The 17,551-nt window shown below is 38.8% G+C and overlaps 1 protein-coding gene and 1 long non-coding RNA gene across 4 annotated transcripts in view; one reads left to right on the top strand and one right to left on the bottom strand.

The window, feature by feature from the left end:
* Positions 1 to 377: 377 nt before the first annotated feature.
* Positions 378 to 15,497, bottom strand: LOC125694566 (inverted formin-2-like). Of its 3 annotated transcripts, XM_048948018.1 has the most exons (14): positions 15,204 to 15,497; positions 14,635 to 14,768; positions 13,843 to 14,350; positions 12,188 to 12,324; positions 11,659 to 11,720; positions 10,570 to 10,672; positions 10,336 to 10,421; positions 9,224 to 9,324; positions 8,231 to 8,301; positions 8,030 to 8,137; positions 7,361 to 7,431; positions 5,700 to 5,820; positions 4,808 to 4,975; positions 378 to 1,644 (listed from the first exon to the last, which is right to left on the bottom strand). In XM_048948018.1, exons 2-14 carry the CDS (start codon positions 14,665 to 14,667, stop codon positions 1,522 to 1,524), a joined length of 1,692 nt encoding a protein of 563 aa, XP_048803975.1. In that variant the 5' UTR covers positions 14,668 to 14,768; positions 15,204 to 15,497; the 3' UTR covers positions 378 to 1,521. The 3 variants fall into 3 exon arrangements, with proteins under 3 accessions (XP_048803975.1, XP_048803974.1, XP_048803976.1); XM_048948017.1 differs by lacking the exon at positions 15,204 to 15,497 and having other exon boundaries at positions 14,635 to 14,790; XM_048948019.1 differs by lacking the exon at positions 15,204 to 15,497 and having other exon boundaries at positions 395 to 1,644; positions 4,811 to 4,975; positions 14,635 to 14,790.
* Positions 5,767 to 17,551, top strand: part of LOC125694567 (uncharacterized) — a 58,932-nt gene continuing 47,147 nt past the window's right edge. The window contains exons 1-2 of the long non-coding RNA XR_007377605.1: positions 5,767 to 5,857; positions 17,009 to 17,044. This is a non-coding gene — a long non-coding RNA (uncharacterized LOC125694567). The remainder of the gene's footprint in view (positions 5,858 to 17,008; positions 17,045 to 17,551) is intronic.

The raw sequence follows: 17,551 nt of genomic DNA, 5'->3' as shown, positions 1-17,551 counted from the left end.
AGAGAAACGATCCTCAGACAACTGGATAAACCAGACATTGACACTAACAGAGCATGTGACTGGAGTTAAGGTCAGAGATTAGGAGAGCGTGGGATTGGGGCCTCAAAGATTTATGCACAGGGGTTACAAGGGACATAACAAAATTAAAGGTTCGTGTTATTTCACACAGTACCAGGCCTTCTATTTCACTAAATTTTCTATACTCTCCTTCAGCAAGTAGTTATTTCATTTGCTAAGTATGTGATTTAAAAAAAATAAAATCAAATTGCACATAGGCTAGAGAATCTGATCTCCAGCCCTCTGCCACATCTGATCCTGATAGATAAAACAAGATTGCAAAAATGCCTGATTCTCATCATCCCCTGTACTCAGCACAATTTTCTAAAACAAATACTGAATAAATGTACATCCCAAGAAAAAAAATTACCTTTCAAAAGAGACTGAAAACTACAACACTTCCAACTAAACTGTATAGTAAAAGTGTATTCTGGTCTGGTGCTCTTATTTTTCATAGGGTTGGCACATACCTTTAACTCTTACATCTGAATGTTGCTTTATAATTCTATTTTACCACATATTAAGTTGCTTGTCTGTATTTACATCAGAAAAGGTTTATTATTTGAATCCGCAGCTTTACAGTAGTTATGCAAAGTAGATAAAACATTTGCAGTACAGCTTGTCAAGACAGTATGGAAAACATTGTTTTGGTCAGTTTTCAGTGTATTTGCACATATTTTTAAAATGCATTTCTAAAGATGAGTAGTTTTGATGGAGAAACTAAAAGAAGGCCATGTAGTTAGACAGCAGGGAGGAAGGAAAACAGTCTTCCAAGGGGTGAGCATCCAGTGCAATATTTATGTGAACTCCTCTCAAGTTTACTAACGCCAGTTTTGCAGTAGTTCACTGAAGAATAAAGAATCACAACTAAATGGTACCAAGCAGAAATCTTTAAGAAAACTGCAGGTCAACTATTGACCAAAATATCATGTTAAAATACATGCCTGTTAATATTAACACTAGAAATACCTCACACCCAGCTCAACAAAAGCTTTTCTGGATTTACATCAGACTGCTGTTTTTCAGCAAGTCATACTATTGAAATGCACACGCAACCACTTAAAGGAAGCAGAACTTCAGTCAGAAAAAAGGGAAGGTTGAGGTAACAGTGATACGTAGCACAACTTGCCTGGCTCAGTGACAATGTGGCAGTTTGAAGTTCACATTTGCCTACCTCATTGTGTTCCCTAAAAGCCTTCAAACAGCTGTTCAGAGCAATACCAGTGTATTACCCAACTTTAAGAAAAATAGAGTAACGTGCTCACTGGGAGTGATATTTTTTGTAGCATTTCTGTCATGATTTCTTCTGATCATTCATGAGCCCTTGAAAATGAATGTTTTACTAAACTTTCTGTTTAACAATAGCATCAACAATGGCTACATCACTCTTACTCTGATAGATCACCCACAGCTAAGCACATAATCTGCTTCTAATTAATAAAAATATGACTAATAAAAACAGAATCATTTTTTTCTAAATATACTGCTCTTTCCATGCTCTGCCTTTAGCCTTTTCGTGTCTTCTACTTTGAGTTCTTTCTTCCTTTTCTCAGACTTTGCAGCTTGCTCCTTCCTTTCTTGGTTTTCCTGCGTTGAGATAGAATGACAAGAAAATTAAATATGAAGGGTTACAAGAGGAAAAGCCAGTTAGTATACTCTGTTTGCAATTAACAGCTATTCTAAATATGCCCTATATACACTTACAATGACATTGCTCAGCTGCTGGGGTTTGAGGGTAATTAACACAACTGAGCTTCTTGGTCAATGCTTTCTCCATCTTATGTTACCAGCAAATGAGTTCATAGCTTTAACTGCAACAATTCAAATACAGACTGAAATACATTCTTCTTAATGAATCTTTTTGCCCACAAGACTCAACATTTGTTCAGCTTAATTACATTCTAGATATTTATCCCACAGCAACCTTGGTTTTATATTGTTTGTACTCAGAGACTTCTACCAGAAATTCCAACCGTGTTAAACAGTAATTCAGTTTTACTTCAGGCATCCTTTAAATTTGCCCACTATATTTATGTGGTGGTGTTCAGCAGCAGAGTCCAAACCATATGGCTGGTACTGAGAGGCATCCAACTGTCAGGATGATATAAATCTTTGGGCCTGTTGCAGACAGGTTGTATTCTGGTTTCCTTAGAACTTTTGGATCCAGGACGATAAAATTAATGTAGGAAAAGAAAGATGTTGAATGATTACTTCTAGTACAGAAAGACCTTTACTCAATGGAGAAGTATTTCTGGGTTTTGACAGACAGCACAATCATAGGGGAGAACAGTTCTGATCAGCTACACTAAGTACAGTGGGACATCAAGATGAGAAAAAGCCATTTACTTAAATGCTTGTAGAATCCTTGTTCCAGAACTACAATCATCATCAGAACGCTGCCTTCACCACCTGGGAGCTCACCTGCTTTTAATTGCAACCAGTCCATAGCTAATCTACATGTAGGTATCTCAGTAGTTGTTGGGTTGTTGTCGTAGAGACTTGTACTGCTTTATCATATCACAGAATTTACTAATGTCCTGGAAGATGATGATGGGTGCAAATAAGATTCTCAGTGAGACACATCTGATCTCCTTTGCAGGGAGCTTAGCAGCGGAAAAGACTTTTTCTCGTAGTACTGATAGATACAGTTAATAGCTGCAGATCACCTACCACTATTTCTATGAGCCAGACAAAAGTCCCAGGAAATGTGCATAATTTCCTCAGATCTTTTACAGAAGGTAAAAGCTGGGATCATTTCTTCCACAAAACTATTAGACCAGTTAGTCTAAAAGTGTTCCAGTTGGGAACACTGCAGGTTCAAGGTTATGGGGACCTCTTCTGGATGCCAAAAAAAAAAAAAAAACCCAAAAAAAACACCAAAACCAACAAAAACCACCAAACAGTGCTTTCTTGGCAAAGAAATAAAAAGACATTTGTCCTGAGAAGAAAGTGCTTCCAAAAGAAAGATGCAGTTGGTGAACTTTTAGGGTGAGGGTAAAAGCCTTTCATCTTTGTATGCCTCCTACGTGCCTGCCTGATAAATTCCTGCTGTGCCTTAGCATAATGTCTTAGAGATCTTATGGTGGCTGAGAGACTTGGAGATCTACAGGCCCTGGGAGAATGCCTGCATGTAACACACCACAAGAAATAAAGGAGATCAGTTCAGGGTAGGTACGTTGTCTAGCTATTTGAACAGCACACACTGTACCAAATAGAATCCAAAACACATCAGGAAAAAAAATATGGATTGAGCAAGCCTAAACTGAATTGTACAGAGAAATTAAAAACAAAGCCATAGAAATCTGACACAAATATGCTGTTAACAGCGTTACTTCAACACAAGAAAGTCCACTTAGGCAGAGGAATGAATGTTCACAATCCTTTCTCCATCTCCTGGATTACTGAAGACAGCTGTATGGATGATATTAAATAAAAAGGGTTTCCCTTTGGATTTACACTATGAGATGTCAGATACATATTTGATCTCTGAATTTGAAGATGCTACATTGACAACTCTATATCCTCACACTATCTAAAGCACATCCTGTTCCAACACCCTACTGAGGAGCAGCTGTTTCAGCTTGGTTATCCGGGAGCACTCGGAACCTATCCCCATGCAGAGCTGTTGGTGTAATCTTTGTAATGATCTGGGTACTTCTTAGAGCAGATTTGGTTTAACTTTTCTTCTCCTTTTCCTGAAATTGAATGGCTTCTTTGTAGGGAGCTCCCCTCTTTGAACAGCTGCAAGAGCTAAGAGAAATCAAATGTTTCTCCCAGCCCTCCATAATCAAACTGTTTCGTTCTCCCCATAATTTTACAACTCAGTTCTCAGTGTAGCTTCAATTCTGAGTTTTATCTTTGAGCAGAATGAAAATAGTCTCCCTGTCTCCTTCTTCCTGCCATCTGCTCCTTTTATCTTTTGAGAAGTAGGGAACATTCAGCCCTGTGTGAAGACCTGCTCCTTTCCATTGTGTCAGTTGTGGTGTTTGAAACACTTTTTTTCCCCCTCTTTAAGTAGATGGAGATCAAGAAGTTTCATATTATCAATTTCCTATGTGTTGCTCTGTTCGTTATCTGATGGATAACAAGAGCCCTCAGGGAATGAAGAAGCACTTTGTTTGAAAATAACAATAACAAAAAATTTCCAGACTGTCTGGGGCACTATACTTTGCTTCTGAGCCTGGTGGTGGCATTGCTTGCAAAACTGAAGCCCAGTGTCTCATAGAGGAGCAGGTTGTAGAAACATGAAGATAATCTTCTCCATCCTTTGCCTTCAGACACTACTTAGAAGCTCTCTCACTTTCACCAGAAGCTCTGATTTGCCCTGAAGGACCTCTCACTCTCTCTTGCCCTGCCTTTGCCCAGAACAGATATTTCTCTATTTTGGCAATACTTGTTGAAGGCAATTCCATCATTGGGCTCTGCTGGAGTCAGTAAAGCACGTATATGAAGCCACTGTCATCTGGCATTAAGAAATCCTTAGACAAAGTGCATTAATTCAGATACTGCATAATCAGTATGTTATGCAAACCTTTATGGTGAATTTGTTTTCTTACCTCTTAATGCAAGGAACGAGACCCTGTAAGCCAATGGAGTGCCAAATGTAATCTCTTAGGGAAAACAGCGTTGTAGTGGACATAAAGCTTGTAGGTTTGAACTAATGCAGTAAAATGCCAACATGTAAATATATTATCCAGTTACACTTTGCCTAAGAGAAGTTATCCATCTCTAAACAGTCACAAATGCAAACCACCTGCAAGGCCTTGAGGAAGAGCTCCCTGAAGGTTTTCAATGTGTTAAATACATCTTCCAAGGACATTTTTTTTCGGTCTTCACAAAGATAGTCAGCTAGTTCTTCTTTCTTCTTTTCGATGTTGGCCAACTCCTCCTGCAGGTCCTTTGAAGCACTGACACTGCTCTGAGACACAGTTTGCAACAAATTTATGCACATTAAGTGATACATTTTGAGCTGCCCAGAATTGTAGAATCATTGGAAAAGACCATCTAGTCCAACCCAGTTAAGAGCAGGTTTGATAAACCTGACAATTAAGATTCAGTGACAGCATGCTACGTTTTCTTAACTGAACCATGTGCATTTCCCCCAGTTCCATTTGGACCGGGGCAGCTCATTGTATGCTGCCCCTTTTGTCATGTAACCAGGCAAAAATTTGGCACAAACTGGGATGACTTATCTAGGGATACACAGAACCAGAATTTACCCCTTTTAGTTACATAGGCCTGTTTTGAGAAGTTTTAAAGCTAGGATGTCTGGAAATAAACACATAAAAACATACTGTAAATCTGTTCACTCCTTTTTTTTTTCCCCTAAGAGCATTGAGACAGAACATGTTACTGTCCCATATATATTTATAGCTGGAATACAAGTTTCATTTTTAGCGTCTTCCTTTCTTTTGCCCACACGCATAGCTGACTGCCCCTCAGCTGTTTCCTTATCACAGTATCACTTTGCAGAATTGGAGAATGAACAGGACTCTTCCTCCACCCCAGTGCAGAGGGAGGTTGTTAGGACCCCTGCCCACAGACCCCTGTGTCCATCACAAGCTGAATTTTGGAGCCTTTGAAAAGAGATTTAAAGTGATTGGGAAGCAGGGTGCAAAGAACCTCGTGCCCCCTTTACCTACTTGAACAAGTTTTGTGTGCTGTATTTTTAAATCCTCTGTTGACAAAAATAAACGCTTCTCTATTTCCAGCAGTTTCTTCAGATTGTCACCTGCTTCAGCCCGCATAGCGTCAAAGTGGAACCTGAAAGGCTCACAAAAGGCACAATGAAAATAAAGGGGTGAGTCTTTTTTTTTTTTTTTTTTTTTTTTTTTTCCATTTAAAAGCAATTATAAAAAACAGCTTGCAAAAGAATGCAGGATTAGTTGTCTAGCAAACCCTGCTTATGCAGGTAATTTTCCTCTATGTAAGCCCTTTTCTCTGCTGCTCAAACCCTCATCTGAGAAAGCAGCTGTGCTTCTGCCCTCACCATTTCCTGGGGCAGCACAGGTAAGAACCTCTCTGTTCAAAAGCCTCCAAAGTTTTCAGTCTATTTTTATTCATAGGCAACACACACTCAACTCTCGTGCCAGTACTGTCAACAATTAAATGGTTCTTTTCCTTGCTGTTTTTCTCCATCGTCTATTTATAGTCTGAAGCGTTATCTCAAAGTTCATTTACCTCACATGGAAGACCAAACATATTACAGTGCAAACATGTTTTATACCTCAAATATCCACATTTACCAAAAGAAAATCACTGATTCATCAAAACCTGATGTTGTCTAACAAGGTGCATCCAGATATGAACAGCAATAGAAGAGCCCTGTGCAGGATTTGCACTGTAAGCACCTCTCCCAGGACTGACTAATAAAACAATTTTATAAGTTTGGGGGTTTGGCTAAATTTAAGAGCAATTACTTTACAAAAAAGAGCACATTTATTGCATCAGCAAGGTTTAGATTCAGATAACAAAAGTACCTCTATTATTGCACATAGAAGAAAGAAATTTGTGCTTCAGAACAACATCCAACATAAATTCTGCACAGATAACAAGGAAAAGCCCTGACACTTCCTATATTAGTGCTTCCTGCATAATCAAATCAAAATACTTCTATCTTATTATTTAGCAGCTACTTAACAATGTCAATTTACCCCAGATTTACAAGTTACACTTGCTTCTAGTTACAAAGAAGATTAAAACACTTTGAGGTTCCTATGAATTCATAACAAGATTAGAACTGTTAATCCTGCTGCTATACATCTGTATTTTGATTAGTGCAATTCAGCATGTCCCTCACGTGATTCTTCTGAGCTAAACAAATTCAGCTGGCTTTAGGCTCACCAAAACCAGACTTTTTTTCTTTTCACCCACTTGTACTGTAGAGAAGCGCTGATATTTTACTCAGGTCCCTGCTTGCTAGTAAACTGCCCCATTCTGTTTTCACTCCAGCTTTGCACACATAGTCCTTATGGCCTGGCATAAGAGTATGATGGAGCAACTTCAGGAAATATTTATTTTACAATATATAGAAGAATACAATCCTTGAAATCAAGTTCACTATTTACTTAGTTTCATTTCTAAGGCAGTAGTGGAGCATCTAAAAGAAGAATCACACAGAGCAACACATGAAAAGTTGTAACCAGATTGATTTACAAATCTCAGAACTGTTTGATTTTAGAAGGGAAACGCTCTCACACACTAGAGAAATCCTGTGACCTTATTACACCACCATAAAATGACTCAGCTTGTTGTTAGCTTAAAAGAGGCAATTCATACACGACAAAAACAAATAATGTCCTACCCTGCTGCCTTGGAAACAAAGTCAAGATCTCTGGGAAGCTGCAGCAGGTCATTGTGGTTTTTTTCAACCTCCTAAAATTGAAGTAAAAAATCATTACCTTTCACTGTTTGTCAAAGGGCAGGAAAGTCTTTCAAGCTGGACAATATCTGGATTGAAAAATGAATGCTTCAGTTTTTGTCCTTATAAGTGCTGGGGTAAGTTTAGCCTTGTTCATTTCTTTCTGTCACAGTTGGCAGCCGTAGGGAGGAAAGAAGAAGGAAAAAAAGGCTCTTAACTGCTCAGGCTTACATCCCATGTGCTGCCACAGCACGCAAGCTGACCTGAGATTTTGTCTTCATAACACTAAAATTAACCTCATCTGACAGATGCATTTGGAAGGCACGTCCCCATGAGAGAGCAGTTGCAGAAGAAAAAGAAAACACAAAGCAGTCATGTTAAGCAAACCTGAGGAAGAAAGCTAACACTAGGTTTTCTACGCATTGCTGCTAATGGGTTTCATCTTTATTTTTGCCCAGGGAGCGGTGGCAAAGCGCTCATTGTATTTCAGATACAGAGGCTCACTCTTCTGATGTCTGTGGTGGGTACTGCTGAAATTACAGCCCCTTGGCTTCTGGGGAATTAATAGTAGAGAATAACAAACACAGAAATTATTTCACAGTTTTGTTCTACCTCCAAAATGTGGTGAAGCAGAGTAATGTGGCTTTGGTTTGCTTTTGTGTCTGTTAGTTTGAGCAAGGCGCTGATTTTAAAACCTCCAGCATCTCCAGTGTGATGCCCCTGGAAGATACAGAAAAAAAGTTTTGTGTTTGTATCTTAGGCTATATTTGGAAATAGAGAAATTAATTAAAGAAAAAATATCAGCCTACTTACATAGTTGAGAAAGTTTCCAACTTTAAGAATCAACTGACAGAAAACCGGCAGTCGACGACTGGTAAGAAGTGCTGAGGAATAAAAAAGCAATCTCAGTAAATTAAATGGAGCTGTCTGAAGCAGGGTTTTCCTTACATTTGACAGTGAGTTAACAAAATTATCATCCAAGATTGTGTAAATCCTCCTTTATGAATTTGGAAATCAACCAGTACAGAAATAATTCAACTTAATGAAAGTAGAATGAATGAAGTTTCTGTTTTAGTCTCTTTTCTACAAGTATACGGAAAACCAGTTTTTCCATCAAGTATGGATGTGTCGTCACTGCAGCTGCTTATAAGGGAGACCCACTAAATGAGGCAGTGCTTAAATTGGCAAAAGTTGATAGCCTGCATTTTCAGTACATTTATTCTAGGTTAAGAAAAGCATAGCGGTTTTTTTCTTTGCCTCAATGCCATCCTTTAAGGCATAACTGGTGTTAAAACAAAAACCAAGGCTAATTTTGTGTGAAGGGAGTTTCTGAAATGCTGGTCAACAGGGACATTTGTTTTGGAAGCCAGTACAGACTGTGATGTGTCAACCAGCATGCAACCAGCATGGATGGAAGGAAAACTGGAACCAATTTGTTGTTAGGGACAAAAATCATTGCTGTGGACAAAAATTCAACCTCTACTCAAACAACATCTGGCACTGACACGTAGGAAATTTCCTTCTTCTGTGCAGGGGTCACTGATGGAGAGAGGCAGTGTGTTTTATTTATGTTGACAGAAGCTCCACTTAAAGCACAGCAGCACAAATTGCCATTCTACTGAGTGAACTCTAAGGGGAAGAATCTGTTGTTTTGATTGTTAACTACATTTTCTGCAATTAAAAGGTTAATTTTTATTAGATCATAGCCTATAAAATCATTGATGCCATTTCTAATAACATCAATATTAGAAATAGAAGCTTCCCGTGACTGAGCACGGGCCATAGACACATCTGTGATACACTTACTTTCACAAGCTGTCCTGATGGCTTGTGCTTTTGGCCACAGACACTGCAGGAGAATTTGTGTTTCCTCACAAATCAGCATACATTCAATTCGCAACTGGTAGCTAAAAGAAATCAGCAGGGGAAAAAAAAAAAACAAACTATGCACCTAATTAATCAAATTCAGCAGAGAATAACCCATTTTAGGCAAAGTGCAGTACCATCATTGTTATGTTCACTTTAATGTTCTGACACAACATGCTTCTCACTGAACTGCATTATAAATAAACCAAACACTGAGGCATTTCCAAAGATGCCTCTTTCAGAAAGCAATGTTATGCTGAAATCTGGCAGTCGTTTCCTTGCATAACAAGGCAATAAGTTTTGATGATTCCTGGGCAGTGCTAGCTAGGATTTTTGTTCTTCCTTTTTAATTCCAAAATAGAAATTCTGATTCTATTTCAGTGATGCCCTTTAATGATATTTATGCCTAGCCATGGATTAATGTTGTGGAAGACCCATAAAAACATTCTCTAAAGTAATTTTAAAGCTAGCTGTAACTTTGAGAAAAATAAATGCCACCTTTTAACCACTGCATTTTCAAAAAAGGCATCTCAGGCTATGGGACAGGCAGCTCATATTTATGGAGGCTATTCCTATGATTTACAACAAATTACACTGTTTTTAAGAGCAGCACAAAGATATGTATGCATCTCATCTGACTTCATAAAAGTCAGGAAATTCCTGGAAGGTGGTCAAAGCACAAGCAGTGCTGTGATTCACCCTTTGGTTTGTGGGATCCCTTTGGTGTACCAGTCTCTGGAACAGAGATGGAGTGAGTAAGATCCTGGTGGCTGGGTTCCGTCTGCAGCTTTGTGTCATGCAGACGGTGCAGCACAACAGTCAGAAGTTTTCTCAGTAGCTTATTAATACCCAGGTTAATGTAACACTAGTTTGCCAACTATGTGTGTTTGACCTTTGGGAAAGAAAGGTTTCTACAGCTAGCTGTTCAATTTGCAGTCAGATTATTTATCTTGAGCACTGACTGTTAGAAACATCCCTCTAGTACAGGAAATGGAGGTGTTCATTCTTACAAGTCAAACTCAAGGATTGAAAACAAAGGCAATTTTGCTTACCTAGGAACCTCCAAGAGATGGAGATAAAACTGGTCTGCATTTGTTAGTTCTGACCTTTCTTCTTTGCAAGATTTCAGTTTGTTTATCTAGCAACAACAGAAACAGCAAAATACCCATAGAGTTATTTCTGGTGCCCAGTGCAGGATCCAGTCACAGTTTCTTGCTCTACCAGTGAAAATATTTCAAGCCAAGCAAGCACAACCAGCTCTGATACGGTAGCAGGCTTCATAATACCTCATGGCTTTCAGGCAGCAGTTTAAGTAGCTGTTTCAGTATCCCAGCATCAAACCTGGATCTGTCCCCTTTCTGAATCATGTTAGCAATCTCTTCATTGGAGCTGTGAGAAAGAGAGATGCTGTGAGCAGAAGAGACATTGAAGCCTGAAGGAAATTTTCTAACCGTTTAGATGTGCTTTCTGAACTTTGTTCCTCTCCACGCAGCAAACCCAGAGGGCTCTTCTCTTACTGCGTCCAACATCACTGAGGAGAGATTTACGCTTGAATCCTTCACCACTTCCAGCAAAGTTCAGGCTAAAAACTGATAGCTCTCCTCCTGCTTACAGATAGTTAAGAGTATCTCAGAGAGCCTTACTCCAAATCTTTGCCTGTAACTTTGGCAGTCCACATGTCTTTGAAATGAGTCCAGACTGCTCTACTTTGGGCTCAGATCTGGCTGTAGGGCAGTTCCATCCGTCATGATGGGGCTCAGCTTGCTGAACCACAGCCACTAACTGCCCTGAGGAGAGCTTCACAACTACCCAGGGAATCGTGCAGAAAGAAGAAATAGCAACTGGGTTAGGTTATTCACAGTTCTTCCCCACTGAGAAGAAGAATTTGTAATGGAAAAAGAATGTGAAAAAATCCTTCAGACAAACTGTGGTTTATTCTCAACATAAAGGCTGAATTTCTTTTCAAAGGCCTTCTAATATGGGCTGTTGCACAAAAAGGCAGGCATCCATGGACTTCATCCTGCAGTATTTCAGAGCATCTGAAAATAATTCTATTTTACTAGGAACTTACACAGATTCCTTTCTTCTGCTTCTTTTCATTCCAGCATGAAGACTGTGACTTACCAGATTTCCATTGATTAATTATAGAAACTCTTTTCTATTAATAGAAAAACCGAACAAAAATTGTGAATGATTTTTGGACCTGAACTTCTCAGGATGTCTCTTTCCAAGTTACTTAATTTTTAATGTTCAGTCAGGAATCTTGACTCCTTGCTAAGAAAAGATAGTGGTTATAAAATGTTCCTGCTACATTTCATTTAATGTCTGAAACATACGTACGCACATCAAACAAATACACTTATCTCCAACCTTACCACTTAAATTGCTTCAGAAATATACTCAGAAGGAGACTTTTCTTTGGACTAATGAATGTGACCTGCCAAAAAAAAAAAAAGAAAAATGCAGCCACCTTCCTTAATTTTAACAGAAATTTTAGAGCTTCTCTTGTTTGTCGGGCCAGATTCACTCTTCTCTAGCAATAACATTATCATCACTCTTAATTGAACAATTTACAAAGCTCACAGTTTACAAAAGTACACGTAATAACATTTGAGAAAGGCAGAGGCATAGAGAATGGAACAGATTTGTCTAGAATAATGCATTTTTTTAAGAATTGGCACTCTAATTCCCAAGTTCTTCCATTCTAAAGTACTGTACTGTACTCAGAGTTACTGCAACAAATACAATTCTGGACCTCTCCTGTTTCTGTTTCAAGGCAGCTGTAGGCAAAGCATACCAGAATATCTCAGCTTTTCTACTTTGTTATAGAAGATTGCCAACAGTAAAGAGTGAATAAGCTTTTCACATTTGCCAAGCTGTAGAAAAAGTGAGCAGTCCAAGTACCTGTTTTGTCTTCTTTGCTGGTCTCGTCTCCTTTGGTTTTGTTGGTGAGGCACAGAAAAGCAGCTCCAGGCTTGCATAGTCAGGCTCTACAAGCTCCTTGTTGCCATTTGGTACCACAGCCCACATGGAGCGGCTTTCTAGAAGAGATCAACACTTCAAGATGGATTAACAGAGAGAGGAGCGCTTTCAAGGCACCGTGATAAGTAGAAATAAAACAGAAGGTAAACAAAACGTGACCGTGGAGGTATTTAAGAGATGAGTGGACGTAGCACTAAGGAACCTAGTTCTGTGTTGGGACTTTGGAGGTCATTTTAATGGATGGATTTGGTGATCTTGAAGCTCTTTTCTAACCTAGATGATTTAGTGACACTCATTAGCCTTGGTCTACTGTTAATTGTTGAAGATTTGCATACACCAAAGACAGCCTCCCAAATGTTTGAAGGATAATTAAATCTGGAAGACTATCTCCACATGTGATTCACTAAAATGAAGGCAGCAGATCAACTCAATTGTTCTTTTTACTACTACTACTACTACTGATGCACTACCCAATGCAGAATTGTGAGAGCCACACAGGGGATGTTGCATTAGTTAAATAAACTTGAGTATCTCTGGACAGAAAATAAAAACTCCAAAACCCTGGGTTATTATAGGATCATTAGAAGCCACCTGAATAACACAGCACTTCAAAGTATGAACTTATCTACAACACTGGAATCTTTAACAAAGGATCTCACCTCCTTTTTCTTCAGGAGAGACTGCAATAGTATAACTGAAGATGTTAGATTTGAGGCTGAATTTGGATCATGACGTAGAGAAGACGACTTGAGCCCAAACTGTTTTTAGCATGTGTATTTATATGTTTTATCATAACAGCAAGTTCTTAGCTCTCTGATTTCCTCCTTTCTTGTGACAATGGAGAACTCTTACAAGATGTATCATGAGTTCTAAAAGCTGCAGCAAAGTGGAAACTTTCAGCATTCTCTTTGCTGAAAGTGGAACAGGCCATGCAAAGCCCTTTGTCAGATCACATTAACCACAAACCTTAGTGTTATTTTTCATGGAAAAAAAAAAAGAAATTAAAAAAAAACACATAGCAGTGGTCAGAACAAAATGAAGTTGGAAGCTAGATCCTGCCCTGAGCCTATGTGTTCCTCAGCCCTATTGACAAGGGTTTTCCTGGATGATGCATCTTCCGGCCGTGCAAGGGAAAAACAAAACAAAAAAAGTAGTAAAAGCTTCAGCTGAAACAGCAGTCAGGGATGGCATGCCAGGAGTTCATTAGAAAAAAAGCTCAAAGAATCTCAGGGCATTGCTTTTCCACACATCTTTCCACTCAGTGCAATTCAGTGTGTTTTGAAAACCATAATTAAACTTCACAGCATCACCTAACGATGTTGTGGAAATTAAGAAAAAGAGAAAAAGACATTTTAGTGGCCAACAGAGCCTCAATTCAGTGCTTTGCCCAAACTATTATTTCGTTCACTTTGTCCAAATTTAGTGAAGAATTTGGCTTTCCCTATCTGTGATTACTGGCTTTTTTTTTCTGTAGGACAGAGGTTGAGCAATAGGAGCACTTGTATGACCTGAGGTGCTGAGCCAAAGCCTAGCTCCCAACATTAGCATCAGCCTGGTTGTTACAAATAGGCACGTACGTCTCACCACGTCAGAGGGGAGCTTCTGCCAGTGAAACACCTTCATCCTTAGCTTCGGTGTCTTCTTAGGGCAGGGCTGCTCGCTGTATCCACAAGTGAAATGGCTGCACTCAGGATTACTGCACAGCTGGGGAGGTGGGAGTGATGGTGCATTTATGCCAGGAATGAGAAGGGGTGGGGGAGGAATCTTACACCTAGGAGGATGGAATGGAGGTGGTGGAAGCAATGGTAGCAGAGCTGGCATAGCAGGCTGCCCTTGGGAAGGTGAGGAGACACCTTGCTGGGGTGGTGACGTGTTCCCTGGACATTGCTGAGGCTTCTTGGAAAGGCTGATTTTTGGAAAAAGAGTCAAATCTATACTAGGATTCTCCACTTCCAAGTCCACGTCAACCTGAATGCATTTGTTCACCTTCTCAACAGATCTTCTGGGTAGTGATTTGCGGTGATTCAGGCACTGTGTGCTTGTTAGCAGGTTCTTCGTGCTGTCCCTTGGTTCCATATTGCTGCCCTACGAGACAAGGAGGAAATGCATAAATTAACAAGGTTCCCCACAGCTGTTGGTTACTGCAGCACCTACAGAAAGACAGAGAATTAGCAGTCAACTTCCTATCAAGACAGATAGTATTTTTTTTAATCCACCAGTAGCATTTCACAGTTGTTTCAGCTCTGTGAGTCAGTAGCAAGACAGTACTTCTAAGATAAGGCTCATTTGGGTCTTTTGATCCTTTTACTTTCTTGTTCTGACATAGAAAGTTAGGAAGAGCAAGTGCCATCAGCACTATAAATCCCTACCTGGTTGCTTTTTTGGCCCTGTTGCTCAGCCATTCAGTGGAGTTCCTCTTTTGAGGAGGGAAATGAATTCTTCCTGCAGGTGCTGTGCTGTACGCAGGGGACTTCTCAGGCAGCAGGGACAGAGTCACTTATTCCTAAGAGACCATATTACCACAACTTAGAATGACTGCAGAAGGGTGGGGATTTTGAGAGAAACATTAGCCTAATAAATTAAACAAGCTGCAGCTGAGGAGAACTCAGCTGAACTGCTTAGAGAGTTGTGATCCCCTAGGGAAAGGACTGGGAAGAGTAAAAATAAATAATATTGTCTTATTTTACCCTTTAACCACATTTTAAGCTAGGGCAACTTTTATTTTTGCCCTGAAATTGTAGAGTTTTTCTCAAAGCTTCTTGTACAATACTACACAGAAGTCTCTTTACTTGCATGTCTGGTTTTAGACATGGAACTGGACCTGCTAAGGTTAGCAGGGCTACTTGCTGGTTTGTGGTCGTATTTTCTTGACTGAATTATTCTTTCTTTAGCAAACAGTTATATATTTTATGCCTAAATAACTTCCTAGGATACTTACACTTAAGTAACTGAAGTTGCCTTGTGATTTCTCTCTTAATTTCCATAGTAATGGCTATCAACGCTGGTAGAAACACCCCATGTTGATAAGGGAGTGATGAGCAAACCATCAGCGTTCCAGAAGCGGCACAATTAGAGGCTATATGTAGAAGGAAGCCAAGTCCTCTGTTACCCCAGTCCTTGCACAAGTCTTTAACAAAACAAATTTGAACAGTATAAGCAGTTCTGATGGAGTCAGCTGGATAAACGCTTTCACTTTTACACTCAGCACAGGATCAGTTGGGAAAATACCATGTTTATACTCCCAAAGGACTACATTAACAATTACGAATGACCATTTTCTTCCTGGCCCAGCAATTCTAAGTAATGACTTTTATAGACAAAATTATCTTAAGGGAGCTTCATTAAAGCCTACAATTGAGGCTTCTCTATTCTAGAGTGCTCCTCTAAAGCATCTCCTGTGATTGAAATAGTTTGTCTTGAAAGCCTAGCAATTTGTATTGATGATAGCATCCAGCCCTAATGACAGCCTCGGTAAAACTGTGAACCAGTGAATCCAATGCATAAGGAAGATACAAATCTTTTGCTTTAAATTTTAATCATAATTTGGTGATAAACGATTTACACTAAGAAATGTTAAATATTAAATCAACTGGAAAATAACTATTGATTTACACATGGAATGGAAGGTAGATGTAATAGCTAAGCCAAGGAGATATAATAGAAAATGAGAAATAACTGTATTTTCTGTTTACTTGAATTAATTTTAGTTGCCATCTATAAATATATTTTTTTAGCACAAATAAGCACTAACACTTTCCCAAAGGTAAAGCAGGATTACTTTTAATTTATGTAAATGACTTAATATATCCCCCTCAAGGCCTCACTATTTTTCTGCTGAACTTGTGCAGATGTTTGTTATTACATTAACAAACCTCGTCCCAGGGGGACAAGGGAGAGATTTGGTGCTACGAAAGAACCAATGAGGAGCTACTAATTTTCTGCCAAAAATATTAGGAGTAAAATGACAGAAAATCTGATTAGAAATAATATAGTTAAAATTTTGCTGACTATTTATATTAATTAAGCCATTAGAAGAATCAATAAAGCACCACTAATTAGGAAGGTTTTTCTTCCTTCTAACTAGATCCTTCCTCTAAATCATGATAGGCATTGTGTAAAGGAAACCTTTGTTTTGTAAAATAAAAATATTACACAAGGAACAACCAATATGCTTTGAATGTTGAACAGGTTTATAATAATGTAATAAAAGATTACACTTCTGAGACTAGAGAAATTCCTACTTTTGAAAGATTAGAGCTTCAGTATAGCTTCAAAGCAGAAATAACTTACATTGCTGATACTGTTCAAATGAGCTCATGAGTATGAAGGAATTTTACCATCTCATGTAAATATATGCACACGTGTCAATGCAACCAAGTAAGGACTGGCTTGCTCCTGAAAGCTATGAAAACAAGGTAATTGCTTGAGACCATTTAGGCAAGGCAGGGAATGGAGACCAATTCAATTCACCATTCTAATTCTGATGATACAGTTGAAATCAATTAATTTACAATTAACTTTGAAGTTGTTTTCAGTACTTTGTTTGAGGACTACTACAACATAGACTCTCATTTCTATTTGCTTACTAGTGCACTGAAAATGTGCATGCTTCTTGTGTAGCTCAGAAAGATGAGTTGTGTTTTGATAGGCTAGGATATAAGCTTTTAAGTTTGATCTAAAAATCTGCTTAACCTCTATGTCTTGGACCACATGAGTGCTCTCATTTTCTTTTTCCTTTTTTAGCATTACTGATGAGCTGATATGGGGCTACGTTATCAGGTAAGAGCTAGTTTTCTTTCTAGCTAAAAGTTCTTCTATTAGTCATTATTATGCTAGAAGTAGAGATTCCAAGAAGCACTTCACAAAACCTGGTATTTGCCCTTGTAAGTCATTCCCAATTAGAATATAATTTGAAGTTGATTAAAAACACTATGTCTACAGACTTTCAAGGTAACAATCAAAAGAATATGCAATGAGTCAATTTGTGTAGCTTCAGATATTTTAGACGTGCTGTTTGCTGAATAGCTAAAAGTGAGCTATAACCACGGATAGCAATAATCAGTCATGCAAAACTGAGGTCCTTCACTAGTACAGAGCTGTTGCTCAGTGCCTCCTGATAGGCTACACTTGCTGTGGTTTGGATTTGTGTTCTTGATTGCAGTAAGAGACTTATGTCATATCCCCCATTGTTGACTATTTAACAGATGTGATTTAACCTTGATATTTAAGATTACTACAATGATAAAGAAGTTAAAGAAATTAGAGATCTATATTTTTTCTTGCTCA

This window comes from Lagopus muta, chromosome 6 (genome assembly GCF_023343835.1).
Source record: "Lagopus muta isolate bLagMut1 chromosome 6, bLagMut1 primary, whole genome shotgun sequence".
NCBI classification, from domain to species: domain Eukaryota; kingdom Metazoa; phylum Chordata; class Aves; order Galliformes; family Phasianidae; genus Lagopus; species Lagopus muta.
Note: the sequence above shows the minus strand (reverse complement) of the source record. Positions and strands in the feature narration are given on the sequence as shown.

What these genes read in the sequence shown, in the direction of transcription:
- LOC125694566 (XM_048948018.1), bottom strand. Translation starts at nt 14,667, where the DNA reads ATGGCTGAGCAACAGGGCCAAAAAAGCAACCAG. An exon ending in AGGGCCAAAAAAGCAACCAG is followed by an intron (nt 14,351 to 14,634) that starts GTAGGGATTTAT and finishes CTTGTCTCGTAG; the next exon opens with GGCAGCAATATGGAACCAAG. An exon ending in TTTCTGAAGCAATTTAAGTG is followed by an intron (nt 10,673 to 11,658) that starts GTAAGGTTGGAG and finishes TCTTTCTCACAG; the next exon opens with CTCCAATGAAGAGATTGCTA.